General features: G+C 53.2%; 2 protein-coding genes across 2 annotated transcripts in view; one reads left to right on the top strand and one right to left on the bottom strand.

Moving 5' to 3' along the window:
- Positions 1–4,352: 4,352 nt before the first annotated feature.
- Positions 4,353–12,530, bottom strand: CXCL14 (C-X-C motif chemokine ligand 14). Its single transcript, XM_004744918.3, has 4 exons — positions 12,242–12,530; positions 11,968–12,073; positions 8,158–8,271; positions 4,353–5,525 (listed from the first exon to the last, which is right to left on the bottom strand). The coding sequence occupies exons 1-4, from the start codon at positions 12,303–12,305 to the stop codon at positions 5,510–5,512; spliced, it is 300 nt and encodes a 99-aa protein (XP_004744975.1). The 5' UTR covers positions 12,306–12,530; the 3' UTR covers positions 4,353–5,509.
- SLC25A48 (solute carrier family 25 member 48) overlaps positions 5,458–14,062 on the top strand; it is a 200,034-nt gene continuing 191,429 nt past the window's right edge. Inside the window, exon 1 of the mRNA XM_013052476.2 lies at positions 5,458–5,546. The gene's annotated coding sequence lies outside the window, so the exon portion shown is untranslated. The remainder of the gene's footprint in view (positions 5,547–14,062) is intronic.

Genomic DNA, 14,062 nt, shown 5'->3' with positions numbered 1-14,062 from the left:
GGAAAAGTCTCTGGCCCCTGCTTCTCCTGCAGAATTTGCATCTACCAGAATGTGGGCCCAAACAACCACAGCATGGTGGTCGGGCTCGCTTTGTGGGGTCCACGCTGGAGAAGGGAGGAGCACGTGGAGGGTGCGGTCTTCTGCCTTGAAAAGACAAATGATCACACTCAAGACAACCCTGGCTAAGGCTGGCTCACTGTGTGGCCCGTGTTGACTAGATAATTAATCTTTCTTCAGTAAATAGGAGGTAAGCCCCGCGTGCGGGCACAGCAGAGTCTCCTGTGGGCCCAGGTCAACAGGAATGGTAAGACAGTGTGTACTTCAGGGAGCAAAAGCCCTGCCACATGCCACTCAGTTTGAATCCTGTGTCTACTGCCTGGAAGCTTTGTGAATGCGGGCAGTGTATCCACCTCCCTAGGCCTTGGTTTTCTTATCCATAAAGTGGAGCTATGATGGAGTGCCCTGCTATGATTGTCAGCAGGATTCAGTGGAATAAGGTGGGCAAAATCCTCACCACAGGGTCTGGCTCATAGGCCACACTACCTGGACAGGTTTACTGCCCTTAGGGCTCTCAGAGAGCTTCAGAGAACTGGAGAGCCCTGGGCAGCGGTGCACCTGCTCCTTGCTGCCCTCTGGTGGCACATATCAGAGTGGCCCCGTAAAGAGGAAGCTGGGAGAGATTACCTTTAAATAAGAAAATTTGGGTTTTATTGCTTTCTTGACCACCTCTGAGAATATCTTTCCAACTTTTCAAAAATAGGAGGACAGGAAAATACCCTAAGGTTCCTAAAAGCAGGATGATGTATTCCATGTATAGGAGGTTGCTCAGGAAAGCTGTGGTCAGCTTCCTTGCCCATGAAGTTGGGGAGGCTGGCCCCAGCCATGGCTCACTGGCAGGCCAGATGGCCGGCAAAGTCAAGGGAGAGGAAGAGACATTCATGAAACAGTGGGGGCGGGGGGATGGGGAGGGTAGAGTTTGGAGCTGTAGCTGGTTTCCCCAGAGGTTCAGTTGGGTCGTGGCTGGTGTTCCTCATGCCCCTCTGAATTCCCTAAGCCTTCCTGACTTTTCTAGGTGTGGTGCTCCCTGTCTCTGCTGGCCTATCCTATTACCAGTGGATCCAGGAGCCACAGGCCAGGCAGAGCCAGGATGCAATCAGCACTTCCTATTGTCCCTGAGAACAACTTGCAGTTTGCCATGAGCCCTCTCTAGGCTGATCAAGGTGTTGGTCAGAGGTTGCTTCCTCTAAGGCTGGGCGAGGCACCCCTTTGGAGGGGCCGAGAGCCTGCCCAGAGCCTGCCTGGCAGTCCTCTAGTGCACCGCGCTTAGACCCGTGGGCAATTTCAACTGAGTCTGTGTCTCTCTGGTAGACCAGGAGTTTCTGGAGAGGTCATTCCCAGCAGCCAGCATGGTGTGCTAAACATAGCAAATGCTTCCTAATGAGACAGCTGCTGGGTGGATGAACAGTGGACTCTACCCTTGAGGACAGGATTGCACGTGACCACGCCTATGTTCCCCATGGTGCCTGGCACAAGTCTTTGCACATTGTGGTGGCTCAGTAAGTGGGTACAGAAAGCATGTTCTCAGGGTGCTCCTTGAGACTAAGATCAATTCACAGCGTTTGAATACCTTGCAAGTGCTGTTACAGGTTCTGGGAGGTTTTTAAAAATGAGTGTAAGAAATCATCCCTGGCCTGTAGGAGCACATCTTGTTAGCTGTTCAAGTTAAAATATGACTATTAAATTGTAGTACCAGTCATATAATAACTCAGGGCCAAGATGGGCTGTGCCGATGGGTGTTGGGGTCACTACCCGAGGTAGAGGGCTGGCTCCATGGGGTTGCAGAGTGTGACTCTCATGGACCCCTTTGCTAAGGTCTGATGCTCTGCTCTGGCCATCTTGACATTCTTAGTTTTTAAATAGAGGGCTCTGCATCTTTATTTTGCCCCAGGCCTTGCAGTTATGTCGCTGGTTTTGACCCAGGATCCATGCTGACCGGGAAAAGCTTTGTGGTAGAGGGCTTGAGCTGGACAGAGATGAGCAGCAGAGCGGGGCCAGAGCTCTCTGAGAGGACGTGGTCATCCCAGCATCAAGCCTGGTGCAGTGCTGTGGCCCACTCAGGACAGGCCTTCAGGAAGAGTGGGGTGGGGAAGGAGTTGGGGGTGAGGCGTTTGATCCTGAAGTGTGCCTGTCTGTGAGGAAGTGGTGGCTCTGAAGGTGGAGCCTGCGTGGGGGCCTGGGCTGCCCCATGTGTCCTGTGCCCCTGCCTGCCTCCACAGGGAGGCCTGGGAGAGCCACTTGAAAAGGCAGCCCAGCCTTGCTTTGCTGCACTAGTGTTACCGTCATTTCTGGACGTGGTGGGTGGACACCTCACAGAGCTGCTGGGAAGGCCCCAGGAGAAGAACGATGGGCAACAGCTCTGTAAGCAGGAAAAGGGCACCTTCCCTGTAGCAGAGCACGGTTCCTGGTGCTTGAGGATCCTCAGTTGGTGTTCAGTGAAGTGTTGGGGCTGAGAGCCTCTTCTTAGTGGTCTGGCTAATACTTGTCTGTTGGAGGACAAGGGTCTCGGTCATCAGGAAGGATAGCCCAGTCTTTGTTCTCCAGGGACACATGGTTTCTGTAGATGAGATGAGACATTTACACAAAATTTCCCACTCCTTCTGCTCCCTGATGGACTGGGTCTTGAAGTCTACTTCTCCCTCTACAGACCATGTCTCCTAAAAAACTTCTGAACTTGTCTGGGCACCTGTAGCCCAGAATGGCTGGCTGGGTATAGGGAGAGCATGCAGGGCAGTGCCCAGCTCAGTGCCTGACACTGGAAAGGGACATTGCTATGGTTGCTAAGAATCCATTCTGTGCCTTGGGAGATCAGAGAACCAAGGGGGCACCTGGGCCAGCAGGGCTGGAGAGGAGGTGCTAGCACTGGAACCACAGATGGGATAGAGAGAACAAGTGGGGGGATGTGTGTATGGTGTGTTTAGAATGAGTGAAAGGTGAAGCCTGAAACTTGGGGAGCAGCACGGCGAACCCTGTACCCCATGACCCATCCTGTCATGCCTCCATGTTGCCAGACTGGAGATGGGGGGAGTCCTTCAGCCGACTTCCTTCCAGTGGCCCTCCCTCGTGAGCCCCCATGGTGTGCTGATCTGGGGCCAGGCTGGGTTCAGGGCTCCCAGAGAGAGAGGCCTGGTGTCTGCTGTCCCCTGTCCTGGTATATGCCCTCCTCCTGGGGCCCTCCTGCTCTGTTCTGTCTGTTGGTGTCTGGGCCTCCCTATTCAGTATTCCTTTTTTCTCCATAATAAAGGTAAATGGGGGACCGGGACCTGCATTCACGGTGGCCCTGGCCTGCTCTCTCCTGTTCCCCTCAGCAGAAAAACTGTCAGGCTCAGTTACTGGAGCAGTGTGATGAGTCACTTTGGGCAACTTTCTTAACCTCTCTGGTCCTCAGTTTCCTCAGGAATACATGTGTTATAGCTTGGCATTGCCAGGAGATGAGGCCATGATGGACAGTGTCTACTGTAGCATTCTGCAGAGGACATGCTAGGGCAGGGTATTTGCGGTGTGTCCCTATAAGTGTGCACACAGGAAGTCATCCTAAAAGTGACGCACACATGGGTGTCTGGCTCCTGGTTCCTAGGGTAGCGCACAGAAAGTGGAGACAGGTGGAGGTTGCCCTTTAGGCAGTTTTGTGCAGTGTGGGGAACGTGGGGGAACAGAGAGGCCTATTTGAAGGCCTGGCTGAGTTGGATACAGTGGGATGTGGGGCTGTGGGTGGTTTGTGCACAGTACAGAGTGGCCTGCTGTCGTGAATATTAAGGGTGCAGACATTTACCAAGTGTTCAGCCCTGGTGCCCTGAGTGTTCTATGTGAACTGCCTCCTGCAGCCCCCAGAAGTGCCATGGGGCATGTGCTCATCGGCCCCACCTCACAGAAGCAAAAAGAGAGCCTCTATGTTTCCCTGGCCGTGGCTCCCAGACAGCCTGGCTTCAGAGCCCCACAGCCACATGGTGGGCACTTGCCACTTCTCCCTGATCCCCACTGGAATCATGGGGCCCTGGGCCACACAGATCTTGATTGATTCCCCATTTACTCTCTTCCCTAAATAGGGACCCTTTAGTTCCATATGTATGGACCTGGTTATTCTGATGAGCCTGCCCTGAGGCTTGAAGACCTAGCTTTCTGGCTTCAGGACCATGATGGCATTCCACAAAGGGGACAAAATTTCAAGGAATTTGGGAAACATATTTTCCTTCCTTCCCAAAGCATCTGTCCCTGTTTATTCACAATGTGCTAAACATTTGATGGTCATCCTGACCTCACTGAACAGAAAAAACATCAGTAGTCTAGAATTTTGATACATTTCAAATATATTTTATTACTTTTCTTTTTGTCTTAGAAAGAATATGAAACCTGCATGCAAAGCTAATGGTTTCTGACATGTGCATAGCATATGACACAGCAGTACAATGAGGCATATACTGAAGGGGCAGTGTGTGGAAGGGGCGTTTTGAAGAGTACATTTACAAAGGAAAGAGCGCGTGGTTGTCTCAGCTTTCAAAAGAGGACTGCACTGTTTCACATTGAAGAATGACACAGGGAAATCAGATAGAATGCTTCTGTCCTGCCTGTTCTGTTGCAAGTAGGGAAAGAAACATGCTCTGAAGGTTCTCCATCACTGATAGAATGTGTGTCTGTAGTTGTACACTGTGCCTGTCTGGGTACACTTTTAAACTTTCTTGTTGGATTTTGCTAACAGTCTTGGGAACATCATGTGCTTCCAGAACATTCAGTTCTGAAGCAGTGAACCTTTCACAAGGAGAGAAGACCCAACCCCTTCCTTAAGGACCCTATGCTTTGCCATTTCAGAATCTTAGAGATGTTTCCCAGAGTATGCAAAAATAAACTGGGGGCCGGGGGAGGTGGATCAAGCACATTTCCCTGGCAACCAAACTGAAGTTCCTCAAAGAACAAAGGCAGAGACATTGGTTTCTGCTTGCCCGGTAACAGGGGCCACCGTGGAGTCCCCCTGAGGCTGTGACCAACCATGAGCCCAGGAGAGGCTGTGGCAGCTGTGTGGAGGCGCCAGGACCTCTGAGCGGAAGCTTCCTGCATTAGCAATGGAGCAGTGCTGCTATGAAATGTTTCCACCCAGCTCTGTGTTCCTCCCAGGCGCTTATAAAGCTCAGATGTAGTGATGTCTGGACAAATACAAAAAAGCATTTTTTTTTTTTACACGAAGGAAAGGCATGAGTTTCCCCCTTTTCAGTAAAAAGCAGTGTGTGATAAAGTCTGGAGCAGGAGAGAGAAGCATCTCACATCTGGAAGCCTTCCGCACACAGCTATAAAATGTAAAAACTGACCCTTGGTAAAAAGTGCTTTGTAACAATATATAATTTGTGTCTTATGCCTGTGAGAAAGAAAAGTTTGTTTGTTGCTTTTTTTTTTTTAATCTGCAGAGTCCTTCGCTCATCTCCCAGCCGGTGTGACGTTTTTCCATGCGGGACTTTTCACCCTACTCTTCATAGACCCTAAGAAGAGAAAACACCCGTGTAAGTGGCTCAGGATATGACAGAGGCGATCCAGAGGCTGCCTGATTCAGACGTGATCCAGAGGTGGCTCAGCTGCTTCATCCTTGTCTTTAGGAGTTCCCCTTCCAGCAATGCTGGAGCTTGGGAGAAATGGGGGTGGGAGTGGGGAACACCTCAGAGGAGGTCATTACATGGACCACAAAAGCTTACCCAAATCTGGCTTTGTGCATTCTGCAATCCTCAACGCCCTGTGGAGCAAACCCTCTCTATGTGTGAGGAAACTGAGGGACAGGGGACTTCAGATTTGCCCAGTGAGCACTGACTGTCAGTGGTGGGAACGAGGTCTGTCTCCAGCATGGGCAGGGATGTGACAGGGGAGGACAGGCGTCTCCTCCTTCAACTTAGGATTGCATCTTTCTTTGTATTTTGCCCAGAAATGCATGTCCTCCAGAAGAATGCTAGTTCTAGAAGCTGCTGCCTGAAGACTGAAGGGTGGCAGCAGGGCTGGGGCTGGGGCTGTCAGCAAGGCCTGTGGCTCAAGGTCATTTCCTCTAGTGGTTGTGGGGCCTCTATGCATTCCCAAGCTGACCTTCCTCTCTCACCTTCCAGACTGCCTCTCTTTAGGTACTTAAATCCCTTCTCTTCTGCCCCATGGCTATTCCAGGGCCATACCTCCTACTCAGACAGCCCATCGATCCTCTGCCTCATTTCTGATTTCTGAGTAGGACCACCTAACTGGGCTCTGCCTGATGCGACTGCTTCCCGTGGTAGCCAGAAGCGGGGGGCTCTGAGATGTGGAGCTGCTGGTCTGGCTCCATAGGCCTGGGCTGCCCGGCTGGCTTCTCCTTCCTCTACCCCATGTTTAGCACTCTCTTGCTGTCTCTGCAAAGAAATCTTTGAGATAGTTCCTTTCTTTCCATTATACATTTATGGAGACATTTTCAACCTTTTACAGGGGGAGGGCAAGAGATTGCCCTCTTCCTCTCCCAGGACGCCTCAGCTTCCCCAGAAAGAGGATGAGCTCATTTTGTAATGAAGTGATGGGAGGCCTGGTAACGGAGATGCCCTCCTCACTGGAATTTGCAGAAATAAGAGCAGGACTGCATTGTCCCATGCCTGCCTCCTCTTCATCAGAGCTAGGGCCCAGGTGGAGGGCTGAGGGACAAAGTGTGCAGTGTCTGCCAGCAGTCGGTAGAGATGTTCTCAACTCCCTCCATGGACTGGCCTCAAGGTTAGCCTTGTTCCACTTTGATGATGCAGGGTCTGGAGCATGACAGTGGACAAGGCAGGTCCTGCTTTTGCCACGTGAGCCACCTGCCCTGACCAGAAAGAGGGCTTGATTCCCATCAGATTTGTAGAAAATAATCTCTCACTGTCATCAGTTTCTATTTCAAGCAGCTGCAGACAAGGCAGTTTTGGAGGCTGCACAGAAGGCTCAGGGACTGGGGTTGGGCCCAAGTGTCAGCCAGGGGAGAGCTGGTCATGGGCTGAGCTTAGAGTGGAAGGACTGGGTGAACACTGGGAGGGGTGGCTCAGGCAGCCCCTCTAGGCAGGGTGAAGGTGACCCTGGGAGGCCTGGCTTCCTGCCCTGTGCTCCCAGGAAGTTACTCCTCACCTCCACTTAGCCTTAGTTTCCCCTTCTGCAGGATGAGGTGCTGGCAGCAATTCCTGAGGAAGTCCTCCATGTGTGTGTGTGTGTGTGTGTGCATGTGTGTACATGCAAGTGCTTCTCTGAGCATGCAGAGAAGTTCACTATCTGTGAAGTACCTACACAGGTAGGTACAGGTGTACACAGGCCCTGAGTGTGTGAGGAGTGGGTGTGCTCCAGGACAAGTTCTCTTGTATGTGGTATGGGGAAACCAGGAACTTGCCAGACATAGGACCTCAGGGAACTAGAGATGGAAAGTCATTTTCTGTTTATGGAGAAACAGAGTCCAGAGAGGACAGGGGTCTGTCTCATGGCTCCGGTCATCTGGCTATTCTTGCTCTCTGAGATTAAGAGTGGCTCTGATTCCCCTGGGGCTAATAATACATTATGTATTAATAAAAAAAATAGAAAAAAAAAAGAGGCTCTGATTTTAAAGGGTCAAGCCCAAGGTCCTTCCCTGCACCGGCATGGGAAGGCATCTATCAGCTTTCTGGGCAGCAGGGGTCAGGCAGCACCTTGAGGGGAGGGAATGTTGCAGGCAAAGCAGTGTCCTCATCATCTCGTGGTGTTGTACCCAGTGTTACAGCTCATAAACCCAGTTACTTAAGTGGTCATGTTTTACCACATGAGAATCACAGACAGCCATGGGTGCTGGCTCATTCATTTGACAGAGGGAAACAGGACTGGAGACCTTAAGTTACTTCAGAAAGAAGAGGAATTAAGACTACAAATTAAAGCATTAGCAAGCTGCAAACTTTAGTTCACAAAAGGATACATTTTCGATGGCTTCCAGTTGTCCAAGAGAGCAGTCGCTGCCTTGGGAAGTGGTGAATTCCTTACCCCATGGGGACTCTGTAAGCGGGGCTTGTTGTGGCTACAGTGGTGGGTGTTCACCCACTGCATGAGGCTGGATGAGCTGGATGGGGCGTAGGATCGGGAGCTGGGGGGAAGGTGGGAAGGAAGGTGCAAGGAGGGGGGCCGTACCTGCGCTTCTCGTTCCAGGCGTTGTACCACTTGATGAACCGCTTGGTGCTCTGCAGCTTGGGGTGCAGGCAGTGCTCCTGACCCCGGTACCTGGACACGCTCTTGGTGGTGATACTGAAATGGAGCAGCATGGGGTAGAGGATTGAGGAGTCTGAATGACAGCCCCTCACTGTGGCCTGTGGGTGGCCCTGGTCTATCCCAGTCAGGACACTGAGAGACTGTGGCCCCCTCCCTCCTTTCATGGGATTATGCCCATGTGCTCCCTGCCTGGCTGGCTCTCTGGAAGTTTCTGGGTGTCCCCATAGGCTCTCACTTTTCCCCTGGAGCCCTCAGAGTCTGGGATAGTCCCCCTACCCTGCCCCTATCCCCATGAGGTTGTTGTTTACAGGGCTTATGTCTCCTTGGAGAACAAAGCTCAGGGGACTGTTCCAGCTTCTCTGAACCTGGGGTGGAGAGGTGGAGAGAGCTAATGCCAGCAAGGTGCACATGCTAAGACCTCTTTCCTTAGACATGAGGAGCTTGCGATGGGATATAGACATGCTCTGTACATGTGGTCTCTGGCCCTTCAAACCCTGTTCTACTTGATCTTCTGAAGAATGTCCCAGGCATTGCCAATCTTGAAGTTAAGTCTTGCTGGCCTTGAAGCCCATTTTGATTCTTAAGCATGAAGTCCCTGTTGTCTCAGTCTTCGGCAGGAAAATAAGACCTCCCTTCAGGCTTCTGTCACCCAGTGTTCCAACCCAGTGGAGGTCCTAGCCCTGTGGCAGAGAAGCAGGTGGCAGCATGCAGAGTATGAATCCTAGGTCTGTCTGTGGACCTTGGGTAAACTCTCTGAATGGGTTTGCCCATCTGTAAAGTGGGTCTAATATTAAGACATTCCTCTTAGGGCTATTGGGTGATGAGATGACACAATCTATGGAGAATGCCTAGTGCCTGGTAGGTGCACAGTGAAGAGTTACTGTCATTAGTATTTGTCATGGAAGATGGTATGGCCAGGGAGAACGAGAAGCTTTAGTGTGTGAGCTCCAGCCTGGAGGGGGAGGCAGGACACATGCCCAGAACCTCTCTGCCGGTCTGAGCCAGGGCAGTGCTAGTGCAGCAGGATTTAGGAGGAAGCTTTAGGTTGGGGAGGAAGGATGGTATTCCAGAATGAGGACCACATAGGGGACTTGAAAAAGTGGAAGGTGAGAGGGGCCATTTCCTGAGAGGTCATAGCAGAAGCAAGGGATGATTGTGGACTGCATGCTGGGGAATGAGCTGTGGGGTTGCAGAGGGGCGGTTGGAGGCTGGAATGGGAGGAGCAAGAAGGGAAGGAGAGAGGTCAGTGAGGACCCCACAGATTCCCCAAGGGGAAGTGTCAGGGCACAGGGCCAAGTTCTAGGTGGGAGCAGGGCCACCATGAACCAAATATCCCAGTTGACAGGGAGAAAGGAAATGACTCTTGCCACCAGTATGGGAGCAGAATATTTCTGGGCAACCTGTCCTCTTCCCTTCCCTGCACTCTTAGTTTCCAAGCCCCCCCCCGCCCCCCCACCTCAGCTTCCTAAAGCAGGAGTGGGTCTTCTGCTAATGCCTGTGGACTGGGCTCTGCCTTCCCTGGCCCTCCCCAAGACCAGTTGCTCCCCTGGTCCTGTCTTTCCTTCTAGGTTTCAAGCACAGGGCCAGACATCAGGGTGGAGTGTGCTTGGTCTCCTCCCTGTGCTACCTGGCTGCTCTGTGGGAACTGAGCTCGCTACTGTCTGCCTACAGCACTGCCTTTGCACTCAGAATGAAAGGATATGGTGAAGCCTGATGAAAATCCCTTCCTTAGGTCACTGTACAGGCTGAGTATCCCCAGTCCTGAAGGGAGGGGCAGCAGGGGAGGACACTCGACCCTCCCACCACAGTCCTCAACTGCCTGTCACAATGCTGGGACTGTGAAAATTGGTTGTGGGGTGAAGACATGAGGATTTCTGTTTGCAGCAGTTACTTAGAGATTCTGGGTCCTGTGTCCCCTCTCCTCAGCAGTTCCGGGTGCCGAGGGATTTGGCAAGAGTTCAGTGGACGTATGACACAAATTGTCCTTTAAAAAATCTGGAGTCTCCTGGTGTAAGATCTCCCACTGATTGTCCTCTCCACCCCACCCCCAGCCTCATCAGAGATTTTTGGGTGACTCAGGGTGAGCTGGAAAACTTGCTTTTGTTCAGCTTTTGTGATTGAAAACCTGCTTTGGCCCTAAGTGTTGGCCCCTCATTTGATCTAGAGACTCTCAGGAGCTTGAGATGGGAAAGAACGTTTAGCCTTCAGGAAGGAGAGACCTGGGTGTGGGTGAAGGTTTAGGAGGAGACACTGACTGTGTTTGGACCTCCAGAGCCCCCTGCAAGTTTTCACAAGGCTGCATAAAGCCTTCTTGCACCTGCCCACTGCCGTCAGTGTACTCTCGATTCTGAAAAGTTTTGCCAGGAAAAAGAGTAAGCCTGTTTATCAAGGGTTCTATCTTTTTGAGATGGCTCTGCACCCCCATACCCTGCTTCTTGTTCTCTGAAAGGTCTTGACACCTTGCCTTGGAGGTCGGGTGGTTTTCAGCACTTAGAGGAGTGCAGACCTAATTTTCAGTTTCCCTGTCATCTTCAGCCCCCTACCTGGGCACCATGGGGAGGAGGGAGGGCTTGTAGCCCTTCTTTCAGGTCACGGGAACCCTGGACCTCACCAAAGAGGATTTTCCGGCAGTTTTTCTGGACTTGGGTTTGCAAGGCAAGGGGCAGGGACAGGAGGTTAATTTAGGTGTCTGGGCGGGAAGGCAGTGTGGTTCAGCTCAAGCCTAATGGCTTTGCAAATTCTCCTGACTTGAGCCTGGCTGGACAGCCCCCAGGTGGCCATAGCCGGTGGGGGTTGCCTTTGCATGCCCTGTGTGGAGGCCTTTGGGCAAGCAGGTCCAGCAGACGGAAGGCACTTGCCCAGACTGAGAATAAAGTGTGTCCTGTTGCTGGGGGAGGGGAAGAAGGGCCAATGGTCCGTGGCAGATATTCGGTAGCTGCTTTGCCAAGGGCTCCCTTCCTGGCCAAGTGCATATTGGTGGGGAAACAGTGGTGCTGGACTCAAGTGGTTAATTGGGAAGGCAGAGGAGCAAGGAAACTCAGTGTTCTCTCACTCTGCCCCAGTTTTTAAAATATTCCTCGCATCCCCACCAAGCAGGGCTCCAGCCACATGGCACATTAACCCCAGCAGAACACTTTGCACAGCCCCGCTCAGGCTCAGGGACCCACGGGAGTCCAGCAGGTGGTCGAAGATCAAGGATCAGTCTCAAAATGAAATCGCTAGAAGCCAAAAATTGGCCGTCTGCGGTCCCCTGATCGGAAAAAGGCTCTGAAAGGAGGGTCTGAGGACTTAAAGCATTTGTTTTTATTTTCTCTTCAGTAACAGAAAGGCAGCATGCCTCCCAGTTTGGGTGCAAGTTCAATAGTTCTGGGTGTGTTTTGAATGCTTTGAATCTGGATTTTAAAAAGTTGACACAAGGGGAGCCATTTAACCCTTGATCACCCCAGAAAGGTGGGCAGTGCATGCACCTAGGCTGCCCATTTGAATCTTAGCAAAGGTGAACCCAGAGGGCTGTTTCCGGGAGCACGGGACACTGACCCTCTTTCCAAACTCCCTTTCACACTGTCGTGCCAGCGTCCCAAGGACTCGCTGGGCAGTTACAAAAGCTGGTCCAAGGCCTTGCTAGAGGCACAGAGGAATGTTTGTTAGCCCGCCCGATCCAGCCCCATGCTGTGCCCCAGCACCGGGTTAAGAGCAGCGCGGACACGCTCACGGTGAGGAGCCAGAACTCACATAACCATCTTCTCCTCGCAGTGCGGGTACTTTGGCTTCATTTCCAGCTTCTTCACATCGCTGTAGCGAATCTTGGGCCCCTTTCGCGAGCACTTGCATTTGGACCCTGCAAGAGAGAGCGCGGGGTGCCGTTCAGCTGCGTGCGGGGTCTACTGCCCCGGACCTCCCCCCGGTGCCCACCCAGAACCTCCACGGTCCCAGGAAGCCCGGCAGTCCGCACCCGGGTGCCCCAGGACGGGACGGGACGGCTACGAAGGACCTCCCGGGCACTCACCGTCCACGCGTGCGGCGCACAGCGCCAGGAGCAGCAGGAGCAGCGCGGCCGACAGGAGCCTCATGCTGGCCGGAGGGGCGCGGCGCGGGAGCAGGGACTGGGGAGGGCGCCCGGCCGGCTCGGCTCTCTCTGCCCGGAGCGCGCCTCCTGGCTCCGCTCGCTCCCGCTACGCCCGTCGGTGGGTGCCTCGGCTACCGCGCGGCGCTTCTGCGGTCGGCTCTGCGCTTTCTCCGCAGCCTCCCTCCTCCCGCCCCGGCCTCTTTTAAATCCGCTCCTGCCCTCGCCGCAGCGAGCTCATTAATATGCAGAACCACTCGCTGACTCACTGAGATTTCTCAACGAGGTGGGGGGAGGAGACCTTCCCCGCCCCGGGACCGTGATCACAGCAGCGCTCACTCGCAGCCACGCGCGCACAGGCACACTCACGCCCGCTACCCTCTCACTTCTGCGTACACTTGCACACCCGGGCTCCAACCCTCGCATACGGCCAGCGCCCCGACTGTACCAGACATTTGAAGGGCTGCTTAAGGGAACGGCTTTTCTGCTTCCAGTGGTTCCCCCTGGCCAGACCGGCCTGCTGTTCTGAGCCACTGAGAGACCCAGGCCCGCGGCCCAGATCTTCTGAGAACTGAAAGGGTTTTGGAGCAGGTGCCAGGTGTGGGTGCCAGCAGGCCTGACTCCTAGCGTGTGAGTCGTCCTTGTTGGGCCAGCCGCCTTGGTGGCCAGAGCACAAGGCCAGGTCTGGAGGGAGGGTGCCATAGGTCGGACAGCAGCAAAGCCATTGCCTGTGGCCGCTGGGGCTGCCTCCAAGGATGGGTGTGAGGGCGATTTGGTCACTCTGAGAGGAAGGCTTCTCAAGTGGTGTGTGTCTGTGGGAGCTGCCTGTGCGGTGGGGAGAAGCAGCCGGGGGTTCCTCATTGCCATACCATTCTCTAAAGCCTCTGCCCAGGAGGGACACATGGCAGTGGTAACCACCTGGACCAAGTCCATGTTCCCCACCTATGCCAGGTTCTGTGGTGGAGTGGCGTGGGCCAAGGCATGGCAAAAGAAGTACCTGCTCCATTCCCTACCATTGCAAGCCACTCAGCTGCTCTAAGCCTTCAGTTTGCCTCCTGTGCCTGTCACGGGGGCAACTGCGAGAGCTGTATGTAAGATCAGACATAGAAAGTGTTCAGCACGGTGCCTGACCCGTACTTGGTGCCCAGGAAATGGTACTCCCTGGTATCCTTGTAGGATGTATTTTAGTATGTATTCTTTTGATTCTTGCAAGTCCTTTTCTAAGTTGATATTTTAATTCTTTATTTGACGAGCATGGAAATAGACTCAGATAGAAGAAATGTCTTGTTTAAGATCCTGTGGCCAGGAAGCAGGTGGCCAAGCTGGGAGGGTCCCTGGTATATGGGGCTGCAGCATGGGGGCACCAGTCTCCTGGCTGTCCTGTCTCCTTCATGTGCTTGAAGTGCTTCCTTCTTAGACCCAGTGACAGGGGATGGAGTGTCTCAGACTCCAGGGGTCCCTGGGCTTGGCTCCCAGGCCAGAGCTGAAGCCAGGGCAGAAGCTGCCAGGTTCTTCCAGCTTGCACAGCTCTGTGCTGTCAGCTCAGTAACTCTCTGGGGGTACAAATACCCAGAGAGGGTCCTGGAGAGAATGGGGAGGGCAGGATGCTGGGGGAGAGTAGAAAAACGTGTACTGTCTCTTCCCAGTTTGAGTCTTTGGCCGCCTTGAGAGGATGCTTGGCCATGAAGAGCCTGCAGATCTCGTGAGCTGGCTTCAGGCCATTTCCTGAGTCCTATGCGTGCAGTCGTATCTATACTTAAAGCA

This window comes from Mustela putorius, unplaced genomic scaffold (assembly GCF_011764305.1).
Source record: "Mustela putorius furo isolate JIRA1106 unplaced genomic scaffold, ASM1176430v1.1 tig00000145_pilon_pilon_pilon, whole genome shotgun sequence".
NCBI lineage: Eukaryota > Metazoa > Chordata > Mammalia > Carnivora > Mustelidae > Mustela > Mustela putorius.
Note: the sequence above shows the minus strand (reverse complement) of the source record. Positions and strands in the feature narration are given on the sequence as shown.

Excerpts from the sequence above, each read along its gene's own strand:
- CXCL14 (XM_004744918.3), bottom strand. The coding sequence starts at position 12,305 with ATGAGGCTCCTGTCGGCCGCGCTGCTCCTGCTGCTCCTGGCGCTGTGC. Across the intron at positions 12,074-12,241 it reads GTGCGCCGCACGCGTGGACG|GGTCCAAATGCAAGTGCTCG; the intron begins GTGAGTGCCCGG and ends TCTCTCTTGCAG. Across the intron at positions 8,272-11,967 it reads TGCGAGGAGAAGATGGTTAT|TATCACCACCAAGAGCGTGT; the intron begins GTGAGTTCTGGC and ends GCTCCATTTCAG.